Raw genomic sequence first — 18,327 nt, forward strand, 5'->3', positions numbered from 1 at the left:
GCGCACGCATGTCAAAACAAGCAAGCAAAGCAAGCAATACGCGAATCGAATGGACGGGCACAATAACGGTACAATACAAATGCTCGCTCGTTGTGCGCGCCCCATGTTATTGCTGTCGATGTCTTTTTTGTTCATTTTACCAGTGTGTCGCTCTCGCGTATTATTAGCCTTCTTTTTACTCATAGAATCCCCCCCTCTCTGTCTCTTTTTTTCACTTAAGATGAAAACACGGATATGCAGACAGGTTAATGTTTCTCTATATTGCATACGCAATTAAAACCTTTTTACTTATTTGAACGCAAAGCCGATGAACACCAAGAAGGAAAAGCATTCCTTTTTCCATTCATCACCCTTCTCTTACTTACATCGTTGAATGGTCTTTTCTTTTTCCATTACGACTTTCATCAAGTTGAACTCTTTCTCTTGAACGACAAACCCCATCTTAAAAGGGGGTTAAATTAACGACAACCAACCCATTCTCGGCACCGTATTGAACTCCGGGCCGACAATTGATGGATTGAAGTGATTGGAAGGAGAAAAATAAGCAAAAAGAGGTAACTCAAAAACCAGCCTCAAGCGGACAATCAATCTCTTGCCGCTCATAAGCAAATTACAGTAGAATACAACTTGCGTGCATGCATTAAATGCGGTCTTTGTAAAAGCGAAAAGAAAAGGGTAACTTCGGATCCACTCTTCTTTTGCTGATAAATTGGAAGATTATTTCTTGACAAAGGTGAGTAAAAAGAAGTGAAAGTAGAGTGTCTACGAAGATCGGACTTGAAGATGAAGGAAAACAGATTTGGAATTTGGTAATCTTTGAAAAGTGCGGCGCGATCAGACATAGGAGACAAGGGGAGGACTGGGCGCAATTAAAAGCAAAAAGTGCCAGGTGCACGCTCGCAACAACGTTTGATTAAAATGGCATGCTGAGATCCAATGTTGCGCTCTGTTTTGATACATGCATCTTCATCTCATGGGCCGCAATGGAGAGGGAATCATTGTTTGAATCCCAACACCATCTCATCGAACACAACATTTTGCTGCTGCCAAGATGGAATTCATCAACGAAAAGATGATGAAAAGAAGGCTCAACAGTCCAGTCTCTTCTGAAAGCGAAAGTCAAGTTCAATCGCTAACATTTTATTCCGATTCTTTATCAGATCGCGGAGGACATCATTCTGCAATTTCACGTGAATCATTTTCCAATTTAAAAAAGATGGCAATCTTTGGAAAAAAGAAGGAGAAAAATACTTCAGGCGGTCAAGATGGTTCTCCAGTTTTGGACAATCAACAACCACAACAACAACAACCTGGAAGTCAAATGCGTACAGGACCAATGTCACCTCAATCCAATCCTGGACATGGATCAAAGAATTCCATATCGGGTGGTATGGGTCAGCCAAGCGGTATGTACGGATCTGCTGGACCGAATTCAAATTTGAATGGCGCAAGCAATATTCCAGGACCCGGGCCAAGCATCCTTCGAGGACAGCAACAGGGTCCTGCAGGTATCAATAATGGCCCTCCAGGAGCAGCAGGTGGATTCAAATTTGGAGGTCCTCCTCGTCAGGATCTTGGTAGCAGCGGCATACCTGCTCCTGGTTCCAGCCAGATGCGTGGTCCACCAACTGGCGAAGGTCAGGCAACCAACAGTCCACCTTATAGCAACATGGCAGCCGGACAATCGAGTACGATAGGATCTCCTCAAGGTGTGAATAGTGGAAATGTGAATGGCGTTTCAGGATTGCCTCCATCCTCAACTGGTGCGCCTCCGTTACAAGGCGGTCCTGTTGGTCCAGGCGGAGAAAGGCCAAGGACGCAACAAGTTGTCTATCCTTGGAGTCAAAGAGGATTGTCAATGAATCCCCCACGATTCTTGGATGAAGCACGTCAAGCTGCAGCAGTGGGTGCTGTCAGTCCTTCACCTTTTCCACGTTATGGTCATGCTGCCAATTCAGCTGCAAGCTCTACTGGTGAGATTTATCTATTTGGTGGTCTGGTAAGGGAAAGTGTGAAGAACGACTTGTATGTCGTTTACGTCGACAAGGTCACCCAACCAGCAGCTCCATTACCGCCAGGATCACCACCAAATTCGCTCAACCCCGCAGGAGGCGTCAATGCAACACTGGTGCAGACAACCGGAGAAATCCCTCCTCCTCGTGTTGGACATGCGACTGTTTTAGTTGCCAATGTGTTGATTCTGTGGGGAGGTGATACAAAAGTTAGAGCAGACGATAAACAGGATGAAGGGTTGTATTTGCTCAATTTGAGCACAAGGGAATGGACGAGAGTGCGACCTGCCAATGAAGGGCCAAATGCCGGTCCTGTAGGACGATATGGACATACTGTCTCTATCGTTGGCTCGAGATTCTATGTCTTTGGTGGTCAGGTTGATGGTACATTCATGAATGATATCTGGTCTTTCGATTTGAACAGCCTAAAGACGACACCAACCTGGGAATTGCTCAAGCCAACGTCAGAACTACCGCCAAAACGAACTGGACACGCAAGTGTGACATACAAGGATAAAATATTCATCTTTGGAGGTACAGATGGTCAATATCACTACAACGATACATGGTGTTACGATGTGGCAACCAATGCATGGAGAGAATTGAGTTGTATAGGTTACATTCCTGTGCCCAGAGAAGGTCATGCTGCATGCTTGGTGGATGATATCATGTACATCTTTGGTGGTCGTGGTGTTGATGGAAAGGATCTAGGTGACTTGGCCAGTTTCCGTATCTCGAATCAGAGATGGTACATGTTTGCCAATATGGGACCATCGCCAAGTGGACGGAGTGGACATGCACTTACTGCATTCCAAAACAAAGTGGTTGTGTTGGGTGGTGAATCATTCACAGGTGGAAAACCAGATGATCCTGCGATCGTATATGTTCTCGACACCGCAAAGATTAAGTATCCACCAGAACAAGGATCAAAGACCACATCAGGAAGTCAGCAGCAACCACAACGCAAAGCTGGACCAGCTGATGCAGGTTCTAGGTCCATGTCGCCGGCAGACCGTGCAATGTCTCCTACTCAGCGCGGAGGAGCACCACTCTCTCTTGCTGCGATTGCACAACAACCTGATGGAACAACACAATCCGCCATTCAAGCACCTCCTCCCGGTGGTCCAAGCTTGCCTCCGCAAAATGGTCAAGTGCCTGTTACCCAATCTGAAATTCAACCTGGCCAAAAGAACATCAGAGGGAATGAAGTGCAAGGTGCAATGGCCGGAGTGGGTACTACACCTGCTCTGTCCATGTCACCTACTCAGCGTAACGCAACTCAATCGCCTACTGTCAACGTACCACAAAATGCTAACCCAACATCTCCACCAGCACAGGTGAGACAAGGCAGTCTACCGCATGGAAATGTACAACCGATGACCTATAACGGACCAAGAAGTCAAAGATCGATTGAGAATATGCGCAACGGTACAGGTGCAGCTTCGCCCATTCAACGTGGCTTGCCAAATGGAATCAATACTACCGATCGAACAATGTCACCTACACCTGCTGATGCCTTCCATTACGGAAGCATGCCGAATGGAAGGGCACCTCAACAGGGTATGGGTGGAGCTGCTCCAGGAGAGATTGAAAGTCTGCGTAAACGTGAAGCATGGATGAAAGCTGCTTTGGCAATGGCTGTTAAGAAAGGCTTTGTTGCACCAGAGGAACTCGATCAGGTCGACGCAAATGGCTCAGCTGGCATTGGCGCAAGAAGTCCTGATTTGAACCTACAGGACATCGATACAGGAGCACCTGGAAGTGAAAAGGATAAAATCGTTCGTGCTCTTATCAGTTTGAAAGCACAGCTAGCCCAAGCGAAATCCACGATCGCTCAACAAGCACAAGGTGAGGCTGATCGTGTTGGCGAATCTGATCGTGCTCGATTGGCAGCTCTATCTGAAGCTGCATTCTATCGTGCAAAACTCGACGCTTTGGAAAGTGGAAACACGTCTGAAGCTGACCGATTGCAACGTGAACGAACGAATGATATCGAAAGACAACTGTCAGACACTTTACGCGAGACTGGAGAATTCGAAAGACAGTTGACCAGATTACGTGAAGAATTGAAATTGGAACAACAATTGCGCAGCTCAGCAGAAGATAGATTAAGTGAAGCAACCAAACGTGCAATGTCAGCCGAAGCAGCGCAATTGAAGGTGTATGACGAATTGGCAAATATACAGAAAAAGAGTCATACACAAGAATCGCAATTACGTGATCATCGTGAAAAGGTTGTCAGTCTAAATGCTTTAGTTGTTAAACATCAAACAGATCATGAAGAAGCACGATCGCAATTGGACGAACATCGATCGACATCCGAAAATCAATCTCTCGCTTTGCGTGATTTGCAAACAAGTCTAGCCGCAGCCACAGCCAGAGCTGCAGAACATGAACGACTGCACCAGCAACACCGCGATTTGGCATCGCAGCACGAAGGTACAATTGCACGTTTGCGTAGCGAATTGACTGCCAAATCTTCCGAGGCTGATGGTCATCAATCTCGTGCTGTTGAATTGGAATCCCTTGTTTCGCATCATCGTTCCGAAGCAGAGTCTCACAGACAAGCTGTCACAGGTGGATTAGCACAACTTCTAGCATTCCAGAAGCAGCAGGGCACCCGATCTGCCGATCAAAGTATACCTCCTCACGTCAATGATCGTATACGAGCTTTGCAGGACGAATGCGATTCAATGCGTCAAATTCACGCTGAAAGCAAGCAAGCTGCTGATCAAGCCCATAATTCTCTTGATGAGATGAGAGAACGCAATTTCGGTTTGGAAAAACAACAATCTGGATTACGTAGCGAATTGAGCGCGATGAGAAGTCAATTAACGATCGCTTTGCAAGAGGTTGCAAGGTTGAAAGATATCTCAAGCTCTCGTGATCTTGAAATTCGTGATTCTAAACGTCATGCTGAAGCAACACAAGTTAAGCATGCACTTTTGCGTCAATTCATGGCTGATCGTGGTATTTCTGTTCCAGGTGATGATGAACTCAACTCGAAAGTTGGAGGCGGCGTGGCAGATAAACGGATACGTGAATTGGAAGAAGAAGTGGATTCGCAAAGTCGTGAATTGGCAGAAACTGAACATCGTCTCCGTGATGCTTCCAGTCGTGTGGAAGAGTTGACGAGAGAGCTAGAACATGCTACGACGAGAGCTGCCAGAGTGAGCGCAAACGCACCTCAAGTTGAAGAAGCTCAGAGAAGAGCAACACTTGCTGAACGCGAATTAGAAGAAGCTCATACAACGTACCGTGAACGTGCTGCACAACTAGAGCATGATTATCAAACTGCCGTTCAATTTGTCAAAGGTAGTGAAAAGATGTTGAGGAGAATGAAGGACGAATTGACAAAGTACAAGAGCGAGAATGGCTCACTTCAAAACGAGTTGTTGAACGCACGTGCAGGCGTGTACTCTCCCGATAATGAAGCTGCAAAGGATGTTGAAGCATTACGAATCCGATTGGCAGAGCTAACACAAAAGCATGATGACACCACGATTGAAAATCGTGAATTGGAACGAAAGATGGCCGCTTTGATCGCTGAACATAAAGATTTCCGTGATAAAAACAGAGAAGTATTGGAAGCTGGACCTGGAGGCGCAACAGCAACACAAACAGCAAAAGTACAAGAATTGGAAACACAAATTGCATCTTTGGAAGCAAGTTTGACTGATGTCAGACGTGAATTACAAGAAAGTCTTTCTCTCAATACACATTTGAGCAGTGAACTAAATTCGGCCAGCAAAGGAAGCGAAGCTGGTGCTGGAGGAGCGAATGGTTCAGCAAATTCCACTGCGATGGCAAGGAACTTGAGCGCAGCACAATTACAAAATGAGCAACTCAGAAACGAACGTGATTCCTTAGCACAGCGGTTGCAAGAGACAGAAGATAAGCTACAACTCTTGCTTTCCAATGATAGCGAAGTCGGAGGAGAAGCTGCTACACGGGACAGTCATGCGTTCAGCATTTCTTCAGAGTTGGATAAATGGGAACGTGATCGAGCAGGCGTGCCTGATACTCTACCGCCTGGTGTTTCACCTGCCGCTTTGGCTGCTTCTTCATCATCTCATGCTATGCCAGATCAAATTGCATGAGTATGTACAGGAAGCGTTATCTCGCTTTTACAAATGCCGTTTTCTCGTTTAATGGTCACCTATTTCAAAAAGATTCAAAGTTTACACTACACCCCTTTTTTAAAACTAGAACTCGATGGTCTTTTCTCCCTTTTCTTTTGATGATATTATTGTTTTTTCTCTTTTCTTTGTAATGCAAATTCGAGCGCCCAAGATTGCTATTTTTATGATAATGCTCTACCCTTTTTCAATGAATATAAATGTGATGCCTTTTCTTTCGAGCGTGTTGATGATCTGCCTCCCGAATCACTCTTGTTGAGAAGAATGTTCGCGCGTTTTTATTTTTTAGCTCTTGCGAGTTGTTCTTTTGCCTTCCAAATATCAAAAGCAACCAGGCACATGACCTGTGAAAATTAACAGCATGCACGGTGCAAAAAGAGCTTGATCACAAGAAGGACTAAAAGACAGTTTCTTCTCGTGCATTGTTAACACTATCATCCCTTCTCCATCGATACAATAACAACAAAGATGGCAATGGCAGGTAGCCGCTTAGGCGGAATGATGAAGCCACAAGTGATCGTATTAAGAGAAGGAACGGATTCATCACAAGGAACGCCACAATTATTATCCAATATAACAGCTTGTCAATCAATCGTTTCATGTGTTGCTTCAACTTTGGGACCACGTGGAATGGATAAATTGATCGTGAATGATAAAGGTCAAGCAACAATCTCAAATGATGGTGCAACGATCCTTAAACTTTTGGAAATCGTTCATCCAGCAGCAAAGATGTTAGTCGATATCGCTCGTGCACAAGATGCAGAAGTTGGAGATGGAACAACAAGTGTGGTTTTGTTGGCAGGTGAATTCCTAAAGGAAAGTAGAACGTTTATTGAGGACGGAGTAAGCCCTCATTTGATCATCAAAGGATACAGAAAAGCTGCTCAACTTGCCATCGAAAAAGTAAACGAAATCGCTGTCACAATCGAAAAGAATGACGAAAAAGCATTCAGGGACCTACTATTGAAATGCGCAGGTACTTCGATGAACTCCAAATTGATCGTCAGCCAAAGAGACTTCTTCACGAATATGGTCGTTGATGCTGTTTCAACTTTGGACCAGAACGATTTGGACGAAAGCTTGATCGGTATCAAGAAAGTTCCAGGTGGAGCAATGCAAGATTCGTTGTTGATCAAAGGTGTTGCATTTAAGAAGACATTCAGCTATGCCGGTTTCGAACAACAACCTAAATCGTTCAAAAATCCAAAGGTGTTGTGCTTGAACGTTGAATTGGAACTCAAAGCAGAAAAGGATAATGCAGAAGTACGAATTAATGAAGTGAGCGAATATCAAGCAATCGTCGATGCTGAATGGCAAATCATTTATGCCAAACTGGAAGCAATCGTCAAGACGGGCGCAAAAGTTGTTTTGAGTAAATTACCGATTGGTGACTTGGCTACACAGTACTTTGCCGACAGAGATATCTTTTGTGCCGGTCGTGTTGCTTCGGATGATTTGCGTCATGTGGTTGAGGCTGTTGGAGGAAGCGTTCAAAGTACATGCTCAGAGATCAAGGATGACCATTTGGGATTGTGCGAAACATTTGAAGAACGTCAAATTGGTGGAGAAAGATTTAACATCTTTGAAGGATGTCCAAAAGCAAAGACCGTTACTCTCGTCCTACGTGGTGGAGCTCAACAATTTATTGCCGAAGTTGAACGTTCGTTGCACGATGCCATCATGGTCGTCAAACGTGCCATCAAGAACAATCACGTCGTAGCAGGCGGTGGTGCAACAGAGATGGAAGTGTCTAGACATCTGCGTGAACATGCCAAAACCATTCATGGAAAACAACAATTAATCATTGCCGCATTTGCAAAAGCATTGGAAGTTATACCACGTCAATTGTCTGATAATGCAGGATTTGAAGCAACAGATTTATTGAACAAATTACGAATGAGACATGCTCAAGGTCATCAATGGGACGGAGTTGATGTGGAAAATGAAGGTGTGACTGATTGCATGGCATCATTTGTTTGGGAACCTGCTTTGGTTAAGATCAATGCTTTGAGCAGTGCAACAGAGGCTGCATGTGTGATCTTGTCAGTTGATGAGACCATTCGTGCTCGTGCTTCTGATCAGGGTGGCCCAGGACCAGCTCTACCTCAAGGTGCTGCTCAACGTGCCGTCAGACAAAGAGGTCGTGGAGGTATGCCAAGAAGATGATTTAATGTGAAATATTCGCTTTCCAAAAACCATATTGTACGATCAAAATACTAGAAAGCATGGTTGTAATACAATGATTTATAAAGGTATTCTACATAAAATTACAGAATGGGTGTTTCGATAAGAATTATTCAGTGGTGATTGCCTTATTTGCTTGTGTCGTCTTGCCCCGCCTCTTGCATGCTGACATCTGCGGAAACATCATCGCCTTTATTCTCCGTAGTTGACTCTTCCATGGTGCCGCTATCCACAGCTTCGACTTTGTCGTTCGCATTTTGCTTTTGTCTGATCTCATCAGCTGGAGGTGCAGTAGGCGGTATATCAGGCACAACCAACCTTCCCACTTTCCATTTTGCACCACAAGCGTTACAGAGAGTACTCTTACCTGCTGGTCCTCGTCTCCACATAGGAGTCGAATTCGTTCCACAAGCTTGACAAAGTTTCAAACTTCCATCAGGATTATATTTAGCAACATGTCTTTTCCTTTTAGGTTTGCTATGTTGATCGCCAAAGATTCCTGTACCGCTTGAGAACATCGATTCATCTTCTCCGCCATCAAGTCCCATAGTTGTATCTTCTCCTTCATCTTCGTCTGTTTTGATTCGTGCTCTTTTTACCACCATATTACCAGCTTGAACATTTCGCAATACTTCAAATTGTTGTTCGCCATCTTCTCCATCAGCTCCCGTTCCACGTTTGATACGTACGATCGGTCGTGATGCCAACACTTGTATGCGTGGTGCGTACTTGTCAGATAAATGGTCGTGTAAATCTTTGGGGATTTCTTCCGGTCGTACACGCAGCTTAGGTATCCGTTCATCATCTCGGTGACTTGGCGGAAGTGCTCGAATCTTGGCGATCACGGAAGCCAACACATCTTCAGATAATCTAGTCGACGGCTGATGCCCATCCTCGCCGGTGTTCTGAGTGACACCGCTTTCTTCCACTGGAACCTCAACGCCATCTACAATCGTTTTGGCCCCCATCACCCTTCCGAATATTTGCCAGATAGCATCTGACAATGGATCTTTGTTTGTGCCACTAATGCTCCAAGTCACCAGCCTCGTCTCAGCGCCTTTTGGAGCTTCTTTTCGAAGCTGCTCGTCAGTGGGCGGATTGGTAGACGAAATGGGGTTTTCATCCTCCTCCTCCTCCTTCTTCTCTTCCGTACCCGGCGCTGTAGACTTTTTGCCTGATGACTTTGCTCCTTTTGTTTTGGTTGAAATCAGACTCGCATCATCGTCTGACGCACGTAAAGCTGCTGAACTCCCAATGCCAGGAAGGAGCATAGAAACTTTGATGCTGCGGACAGCGCCATCTTTGCGTCGTTCGACCACAGCATCTCGCCAAAGAGGAAGGATGAATCGAGCAGAAGGATTTTCACGAAACTCGACCACTACAATGGGAGGATATGGAGGAGGTTGATTTGCGTCTGGAGGTGGAAGGAAGCGTGGCACAGAAGCATCAAAACTTTCTTCATCACCAGACTTTGGCTCTCCTTCGCCAACATCGGCACTATTTTCAGCAACTTTTTCCGCTTCTGCCAAAGCAGCAGCCTTTTTTGCAGCTCTTCTTGCTTTTGCATCAGCTGCACGAGCGGCTCTTTTAGCAGCTAATTTCGCTTGCTTCTCTTCTTCTTTCTTTCGTTCTTCCGCTTGAGCACTTTCGATCTTTTCCAATCCTGCGCTCACTCGAGCAATAAAAGCTGCAAGCTCTCTCAATTGATCAGGAGATGCTTTATTGTTTGCGGCAACATACAACAAATTCTGTAATGCTGGATCCTGTTGGGCTGCCGCACTGACTGCTTTGACAACTTTCTCGTTGATTGGTGCTGCTCCCGGTGCTTGTGCCATTGGCGGACGGGGCGGAGTGGCAGCTGGTGCGATTGAAGGCTGTGCCACAGAAGAGGGAGCTGCAGGTACTTGTCCAGTAGGCTTCGCAAGTGGTGTGGACTGCATTGGCCCGGCAGAAGTGGAAGGTGTATTTGCCAAAGGTGTAGACAAATTTGTTGTCGGTGGCTTGCTAGGTGTCGTAGGAGCTGTTGGTGCTGTCGAGCCTACCGCAGGAGTCTGAGCCGTGGCTGTCAAGGCAGGTGAATCATTTGTTGTCACTCCAGTTTCTGTCGCAGCCTTTGGCGTTTTTGGCTTTCTGGGCTTCTTGACTTTGACAGGAGTAGCAGTATCAGATATTTGACCCTTCATCAATGAAAGACCTTGAGCATCTTGAGCACCCCCTTCAATTCTTGCTTCGCTAAATCGAGTGCGTGGAAACACAAAGGGACCTACTCGAACGTCAGCTTTGCCCATATTTAGCAATGTGGGTGGAACGACGGATGGATCCAATCCACCAGGATAAGGATGCTCCTTTGGAGGCGGGTGGTATCTGGTTGATGTCCTATGTCGAGTGGAAAGATATGGCAGCATGCTCGTAAGGTGTGCCAACCTTGATTGTCGAAGAGATTGCAATAAGATCAAGCTTTCATCAAGGTCCAGCAGATCCTCGTCCTCTTGCTCTGGCACAGACTCATATTCTTCCTCTTTCTGTTTATTAGAGATGCTTCTCCTGCTTCTTTGTTCTTTCTTCTTTTGTTGTCTTTGTAATGCCACTTGTTTCTTTCTTTCTGCCACTTTTTCTGGTCTTTCGATTGAAGGTAAAAAGAAACTTGTGACTGAATCAGGCAATGCTTTTCGATTTGAAGCTGCCTGCAGCTCTGAATTTGCCGATGATGTGGCGCCAATCGTGCCCGTCAAGGGCATAGGCGCCATGTTGGCAAGGTATAATAAAAAGTATTTGGGAATATGGCCTCAAAGATGATGATGGAATCAAATCAAAAAAGTGTCAATTGCATGCACGCGTGTTAATGTACATTAGCAAAAGCTGAAGTTCTTCTCCACTCAGCCGCACGCACCTCCGCACGATTGTATGGCCGGATACCGGTCGTCTTAATTTAGCAAGACTACTTTCCTCCTCTCTTCCCCAGCATCATCTACAAAGATGGCAAAAGACCAAGATAGAAGAAGTTGGAGGTTTCCATTTCATATGGATATACAGACCAGATGGTTGGATAATGACCAGTATGGCCATCTGAATAATTCAACCTATTACCTCATCACTGACACAATCACGAATACCTACCTAATCGATCATTGTGGAATACAGCCCTATCAACATCCAAACGGTCAATCGCAATTGGCAAAAGAGTCTTCACCTGAAAGAATAGAGCCTTCAGAAGAACGTAAGCGACCGACATCTGATTCGGTAATCGGTTTGGTGATTTCCAGTTCAGGTGATTTCTATGCACCTACTTCATTTCCCAATCTACTACGAGTCGGTTTACGGATCGTACATTTAGGCAACAGTAGCGTCACATATGAAGTTGGTATCTTTGAAGTTCCTGCAACCGATCCAGCTAGATGTTCTTCTTCATTATCATCGCATGCAGACAAGTATTCACTACCGAAAGATGCACTTGCAGCTGTTATCACTCGAAAAACACACGTCTTCGTTGATAGACAAAGCAGAAAGCCTGTGAAACCAATGCCGCTACAACTACAGCATGGCCTCTCAAAACTAAAAGTGGATGGGATTACTTCGAAGGAAAGCAATACTTCTGCAAAGCTGTAATGTATGCAAATAAATCGATGATCTTGTAATATACCTCCCGCGCTCCTTTAATAGAATGCGTTTCTCTTTTCACATCACGTGTTTGCACCAAAATTTTAGCCGCTCTGCTTTTTTGAAGCTTCTCACAGTGGCGCGCATGCACTTTAGCTGACGTATTTTTTGCATTTGAGAATTAGAAGAAACAAAGATGGCATTAAATTTTTGACCAAATTCATTTTACACCCGTCATCGTAACCACATCAAAACAGCCCATTACAAATACAACCGGCATCATGTCGGCAACTTTGGGCGATACATCGATGCAAGAGCAAAATGTTATTGCAAAAAAGCAAGTAAATGGTGACTTTATGATCAAACCGGAAAGTGGTGGTGCTCAATTGAGTACAGATCAATGGCCTTTACTCCTCAAGAATTACGATAAACTTCTCGTTCGTTCTTCTCACTTTACACCTATTCCACATGGATGCTCTCCTCTCAAACGTGATTTGGTTCAATACATCAAATCAGGTGTGATCAATTTGGACAAACCAAGTAATCCTTCTTCGCACGAAGTTGTTGCTTGGATCCGTCGTATGTTGCGTGTGGAAAAGACTGGTCATTCAGGTACTTTGGATCCAAAGGTTACCGGATGTTTGATTGTATGCATCGATCGTGCAACCAGATTAGTCAAATCTCAACAAGGTGCCGGAAAGGAATACGTTGCAGTCTTGCGTTTACACGATTCTTTGGGTGATGTGAAAAAGCTACCTCGTGCTTTGGAAACATTAACCGGTGCTTTGTTCCAACGTCCTCCCCTCATCTCAGCTGTAAAACGTCAATTGCGTATCCGTACCATCTATGAGAGCAAACTTTTGGAATTCGACAACGATCGTCACTTGGCCGTCTTTTGGGTCTCTTGCGAAGCAGGTACATACATTCGTACATTGTGTGTCCATTTGGGTCTTTTGTTGGGCGTTGGAGGTCACATGCAAGAATTGCGTCGTGTTCGCAGTGGAGCTTTGGGTGAAGATGACAACATTGTCACTATGCACGATTTATTGGATGCTCAATGGCTATACGACAATCAAAGAAATGAAGAGTACTTGCGTCGTGTTATCCGTCCTCTTGAATCCCTTTTGGTCGGCTACAAACGTATCGTCGTCAAAGATTCTGCCGTCAATGCCGTTTGTTATGGTGCCAAATTGATGATTCCAGGTCTTTTGCGATACGAAGCTGCAATTGAAATTGGAGAAGAAGTTGTTTTGATGACAACAAAGGGTGAAGCTATCGCTTTGGCATATGCTCAAATGAGCACAGCAGATCTAGCAACTGCAGACCACGGAATTGTCGCCAAAGTCAAACGTTGCATTATGGAACGTGATACATACCCACGTAGATGGGGATTAGGTCCAAAAGCACAAGAGAAGAAGAAGATGGTCAAAGACGGTAAATTGGACAAGCACGGTCGTGAAATCGATGGTGTCACGCCCAAGAGCTGGAAGGATGACTATACTGATTACAGCAAAACTGATAAGCTTACGCACATCGGAGTTGCAAGTCAATCCGTTTCTAAGCCTCTTGTTCAACCAACGGCTACACCTGATGAAGGAAAGAAGAGAAAAGCAAGTGATGATGCAGGCGATGAAAGTGCTACCGGCGAGACAGAAGAAGAACGTAAGCGTCGTAAGAAGGAAAAGAAAGAACGTAAAGCAGCCGAAGCAGCTGCAAACAATTCCGTAGCAGAAGACGGCGATACCTCCAAATCTGAAAAGAAGAAGAAAAAGAAGAAGGATAAGAGCGAGTAAGCTTGTTAGTCTTTTTCTCTTTGTTTCATGTCAATAGCACACCCCTCTGTACTTGTATTGCTTTCTGATCTCTGCAATAATATTCTTTAAATTGCGTTCCACTTCTTTTTTGCCAGTCTTTAGCTTCTCAAATGGTCATGAGTCTATTGATGATATTTTGTGACTTATATAAAGTGTATTAATAAGAAGATATGAAGCATTATTCAGCGTTTTTCCATCATTGCTGCAAGGTATTTATGAGGTAACCTTGTGCAAAGATTCAGCCAAATGCTTGACGTTGTGAGGTGTGATACCAGCAACGCTAATACGACCATCTTTTGTCAAATAAACGTGATGTTCATTGATCAATTTTTCAACTTGTTGAGGTGAGATACCGAGGAAAGCAAACATACCAATTTGATTTGTGATGTGATCCCAGTTGTTCTTGTTGCCTAGATCATCGACCAAGAGTCCCTTTAATTCAGAGCGCATTCCGTTAATACGGTCTGCCATTCCCTTCACTTCGCCTAACCATTGGTTGTACAAACCTTGATCGGCCAAGATTGATCCTGCAATTCGTGCACCATGAACGGGTGGATTGGAGTACAAAGGACGAACGATGATCTTCACTTGACTATCAACCCTTGCCTTTTCTTCTGCATCTGCACAAACAAGCGAAAATGCACCAACACGTTCACCATACAAACCCATATTCTTTGCAAATGATTGACTTAATGCGATTTGATGTCCTTCTTTGACGAATTGACGAACTGCATATGCATCGCGATCGATATCACCACTTGCGAAACCTTGGTAAGCCATATCAAAGAAAGGGAAGTGTTCCTTTTCTTTGATAGCTTCGGAGATTTGTTTCCAGTCTTCCTTTGTTGGGTCAACACCGGTAGGGTTATGGGCACAAGCGTGCAAGAGGATGATGGATTTGTTCGGTGCAGCTTTGATGTCCTCCAACATTCCCTTCAAATCCAAACCAACAGTGTTTTTGTCGTAGTAACGGTATTGCTTCACTTCCAAACCGCTATCCTTGAAGATTGGAGTGTGATTTCCCCAACTTGGTGTAGGCAAGAAGATGGTTTTGGAGTGAGGATAATGACGTTGCAAGAATGCACCACCGATACGCAAAGCACCTGTACCTGAGATTGATTGAGTGATTGCGATTCTATCTTCTTTGAGGGGTGCGCTATCACTTCCATAAGCTAGTTTAGCAGCATTTTTTGTGAAATCGGCAAGACCGGTGATTGGTAAATATTCTTTATCACCACCTTTTGAGATGACAAGTTCTTCAGCTTTACGAACCGAAGGCAAAACATAAGGTTTACCATTTTCATCACGATAAGCACCAACACCCAAATTAATTTTTCTTGGATCTTGATCACGTTTGAATGCTTCTGTAACACCCAAAATTGGATCCGGTGGTCCGGCTGCCACTTTTGCCCATGTGCTGGCAGAACGTAAAGCAAGACGACCTGAGCCAAGGCTTAAGGTAGAACGACCAAAAGCACGAGCGAGTTGTGTTGAAGACATCTTGTATGTGGTAAAGGGAAGATGCTGATGATCAAGAAAAGAAGAGAGTCACTCCAAAAGGTTGACATGCACCCCACGTATATACTGTTCCGAGACGTGGGCTACTGACTGTGTATATTTGGCGCAAGGCAGGGTTGAGGCTCTTCTGACTGTGATCACAAAAAGAGGCTAAAAAAGAAGGAAGAAAGCCGTGTAAGGCACTTTAACCCTGTGTGAAACACAATTGACTCGCTAGAAGAACCTTGGATTGCCGAGAAGAATTGCGACGCGTAAGAAGATAAACCACTCACAAGCAAGCAGCGCCATTATGATTAAGCGCCAGCCTATGCTGCCTACCCTCCGAATTTAGCCGCCCTGAGTGAATGCTTAAATAATCTGATCGGATTTTGTGATAAGCACTTCTTGTAAGCTTAGGCAATTCAAAATATCACTTTTATACCTATCTCCATCACCTGTAAGACGAAAATCTAAAAGAGTATGCCAGAAGGTTCATCGCCAATTCTAGAATCTGCGCCTGTCAAATCGGCTGTGTTTGAATCACAGTTGGGAGCGGCACCGCAAAGGAGAAGGCATCGTGCTGATCAAATCGAAGCTGCTTATGAGATACAAAGGGTGAGTTGAATGGAAGTATGAAGCCGAGATTGAAACAGCATGACTGATATAGTCCTCTTTTAACTTTTCCAACTTCATAGAATGCGGCAATCAGAGGCGCAGTGGCTTATACGATTCTAGGTGCTACAGCCACAACAGCTTCACATCATCTATTCCCAAAATTCAAATCACAAACATTAGCATTGAAAGCTTTCATCATTTCAGGTTTTACAATCTTTGGATTTGTCGTTGGAGCTGATACTGTGTTGCTTAATCATGAAGGAAGAGAGAGAAGTGAAGAAGATTTGATTCGTGGCGTTGCACGTAGAGAATTGGCAAAGAAGGGTATCCTTGCAAGTGAGACAGAGATTGAAAAGTGGAAAGAAAGAACGAGAGAGAGATTGATGCTGGAACAAAGTCAAAAAGACGGATCAGCATGAACATGCTCTTCAACAATCACTAGAGCCTTTGCCATTAGCATAATTCGATACTACAGCTATCATAGCACACAATTGTACAACAGAATTCAATGTAATCACAACTCAAATGCCACAGAATGTATAGATGCTTTCATCTGATGAGAAAATGATCTCGCCATTGTTTGTGGTTTTCATAAATCCTGGCGAATTGATGATCAACCATGATCATCAGGGACGAACTATCGTGTGTGCATGTCTTGTCGGTGCATTTATTTTCCATCTTCGGCGCCTTCTTGGTTTAAACGCGTGCAGTTCAAAACAACACTTGTTCGAAGTGCAATGATTGATCCTACACCACCACAGTGATCAAAATGCTGGAGGATAGGATACGATGACATCAAACTTCAGCAAACAGGGGCAATCATCTAAACAGACCTTGTTTGCGATCCCTGACCCAAAAGTACGTCATAATTACGTCTATTCGCATGGTCATCGTGCATCAAGACGAGCAAGAGAACAAAGTGTCGGAATCTTGAGCGAAGAGGATGATGGTGATGCTACTACTGCTGCATCTACCACTGATGCTGAGAGTGAAACAGATATAGCCTCTGGAAATGATGAGGACGAAATAAGAAGCACAACGTCAGCATCAAGGCGTCGATCTAGACGAAAAAAGGTTGCTCGATTTGGTAACGCCCAAGCTACCCATCGCGAAAAGCATTTACGACACATCTATGACTTATTGATGTTGAGCATCTCTAGAGGCGATGGCAGAAGAGCATATAGATCCCTAAGGGTACTGCTACATGCACATGAGTGGAGTGCAGTCGAGCTATGGAGGCATGCCTTGCAAGTGACAACGATGGTAGCAGCAGAACAAGTAGGGATGCGTACAGAAGAAGATCGAGTGTTGAATGAACAAAAAATTGCTAAAGAACGATTAAAATTCATGCGTCAAATCAACAGATCAAGAGCTTCAGCATTGCAAGTGGATTTGTTGCTGGAAATGATACCGGAAATGCTCATGCTGGGATTGGAAGAACAAGCGATGGAAGAAATTGATTTATTGATTACAACTTATCCTTTTCGTTTAGAACCCTTGTTGCATCTTTATAGCGCAATGCTTTACCTCATTGTCAGTGAGAGAAGTTTGGAAGCTGTTGCTCAACAAGAAGGCAGAGACATAGAAAATGATACAAGGAGGATACGGTTTGGACCGGATGTTACATTGATCGACAAGGAAATGGCATTCATTCCAAAAGTGTTGCTCATTTACCGAATGCGAGGCCATGAAGGTGCAATATCGCAATTGAAACGAATCGAACAGAAATTCGAAATGGTGTTGAATGTGGGAAAAGCTCCTTCAAAACGTGGAAGAAGAGATGTACGCAGTGCTAGTCAAAGTCGTAGTAGGAGCAGAAGCCGTAGCAGAAGTCAAAGCCATAGCCGTAGTCAAAGTAGAAATACAAGCTTAGGCGATACATCGAATAGCGAAAGTGAGGCAGAATCGACCAGGAGTAGAGGTAGACGAAGAAGAAGAAGGAGGCGAAGAAGTGATTTCGAGGAAGAAGATGAGAATGATGAAGAAGACAATGCTCCTGTACTTGTTGCAGCAGCAGAGAGAGACGATGTACGTGTAATGAATGACGGATGGGCACGAGCAATGGCAAGGGCATATTTGGCAATCGTGAGTAATCTTTTCTAAAAGTATTGGAATTTTGACGTACTAATGCCGCTTTGTGCACTCTTTTCGCTAGATCAAATCACCAATCACGCTTTCGTGAAAAAGGGAATTTATTTGAAGTATCAAAAGTGGTTGTATAAACAGTGAAAAGGTAGAAATGGTCATAAGCATGAAAATTATGGACACTGCTCCTATTTCATGAACTAGAGGTGTTCTTGGTCAACTGATCTGAGGTACATTTCTTTCTTTAGCCCGATTCTGAAGGTGCGTGCCGAGGAGAAGATGATGATGAAGAAGAAGAAGAAGAAGAAGAAGAAGAAGAAGAAGAAGAAGAAGAAGAAGAAGAAGAAGAAGAAGAAGAAGAAGAAGAAGAAGAAGAAGAAGAAG

General features: G+C 44.3%; 8 protein-coding genes across 8 annotated transcripts; 6 read left to right on the plus strand and 2 right to left on the minus strand.

Annotated features, from left to right (window-relative positions):
* Positions 1-1,408: 1,408 nt before the first annotated feature.
* On the plus strand, positions 1,409-6,112 carry FA14DRAFT_117851 (uncharacterized protein; the record flags this gene model as incomplete). The annotated part of the gene is made up of 1 exon (XM_025496256.1): positions 1,409-6,112. One exon carries the CDS (start codon positions 1,409-1,411, stop codon positions 6,110-6,112), a length of 4,704 nt encoding a protein of 1,567 aa, XP_025357212.1.
* A 468-nt stretch (positions 6,113-6,580) lies between these two features.
* On the plus strand, positions 6,581-8,410 carry FA14DRAFT_159206 (putative CCT7-component of chaperonin-containing T-complex). The gene has a single exon (XM_025498099.1). It carries the CDS (start codon positions 6,620-6,622, stop codon positions 8,315-8,317), a length of 1,698 nt encoding a protein of 565 aa, XP_025357213.1. The 5' UTR covers positions 6,581-6,619; the 3' UTR covers positions 8,318-8,410.
* FA14DRAFT_159207 (uncharacterized protein) lies at positions 8,351-11,133 on the minus strand. The gene has a single exon (XM_025498100.1). The coding sequence runs from the start codon at positions 11,080-11,082 to the stop codon at positions 8,464-8,466; it is 2,619 nt and encodes an 872-aa protein (XP_025357214.1). The 5' UTR covers positions 11,083-11,133; the 3' UTR covers positions 8,351-8,463.
* A 167-nt stretch (positions 11,134-11,300) lies between these two features.
* FA14DRAFT_187068 (uncharacterized protein) lies at positions 11,301-12,001 on the plus strand. Its single transcript, XM_025501565.1, has one exon. The coding sequence runs from the start codon at positions 11,312-11,314 to the stop codon at positions 11,939-11,941; it is 630 nt and encodes a 209-aa protein (XP_025357215.1). The 5' UTR covers positions 11,301-11,311; the 3' UTR covers positions 11,942-12,001.
* A 239-nt stretch (positions 12,002-12,240) lies between these two features.
* On the plus strand, positions 12,241-13,725 carry FA14DRAFT_166400 (putative rRNA pseudouridine synthase; the record flags this gene model as incomplete). The annotated part of the gene is made up of 1 exon (XM_025500026.1): positions 12,241-13,725. One exon carries the CDS (start codon positions 12,241-12,243, stop codon positions 13,723-13,725), a length of 1,485 nt encoding a protein of 494 aa, XP_025357216.1.
* Positions 13,726-13,782: 57 nt separating this feature from the next.
* FA14DRAFT_159208 (putative aspartate aminotransferase mitochondrial precursor) lies at positions 13,783-15,622 on the minus strand. The gene has a single exon (XM_025498101.1). The coding sequence runs from the start codon at positions 15,244-15,246 to the stop codon at positions 13,960-13,962; it is 1,287 nt and encodes a 428-aa protein (XP_025357217.1). The 5' UTR covers positions 15,247-15,622; the 3' UTR covers positions 13,783-13,959.
* Positions 15,623-15,661: 39 nt separating this feature from the next.
* On the plus strand, positions 15,662-16,419 carry FA14DRAFT_140899 (uncharacterized protein). The gene is made up of 2 exons (XM_025497113.1): positions 15,662-15,858; positions 15,939-16,419. The coding sequence occupies exons 1-2, from the start codon at positions 15,724-15,726 to the stop codon at positions 16,275-16,277; spliced, it is 474 nt and encodes a 157-aa protein (XP_025357218.1). The 5' UTR covers positions 15,662-15,723; the 3' UTR covers positions 16,278-16,419.
* Positions 16,420-16,579: 160 nt separating this feature from the next.
* On the plus strand, positions 16,580-18,327 carry FA14DRAFT_8020 (uncharacterized protein). Its single transcript, XM_025502920.1, has 2 exons — positions 16,580-17,943; positions 18,014-18,327. The coding sequence occupies exons 1-2, from the start codon at positions 16,648-16,650 to the stop codon at positions 18,038-18,040; spliced, it is 1,323 nt and encodes a 440-aa protein (XP_025357219.1). The 5' UTR covers positions 16,580-16,647; the 3' UTR covers positions 18,041-18,327.

Source organism: Meira miltonrushii (genome assembly GCF_003144205.1).
Source record: "Meira miltonrushii strain MCA 3882 unplaced genomic scaffold FA14scaffold_1, whole genome shotgun sequence".
Classification (NCBI taxonomy): Eukaryota; Fungi; Basidiomycota; class Exobasidiomycetes; order Exobasidiales; family Brachybasidiaceae; genus Meira; species Meira miltonrushii.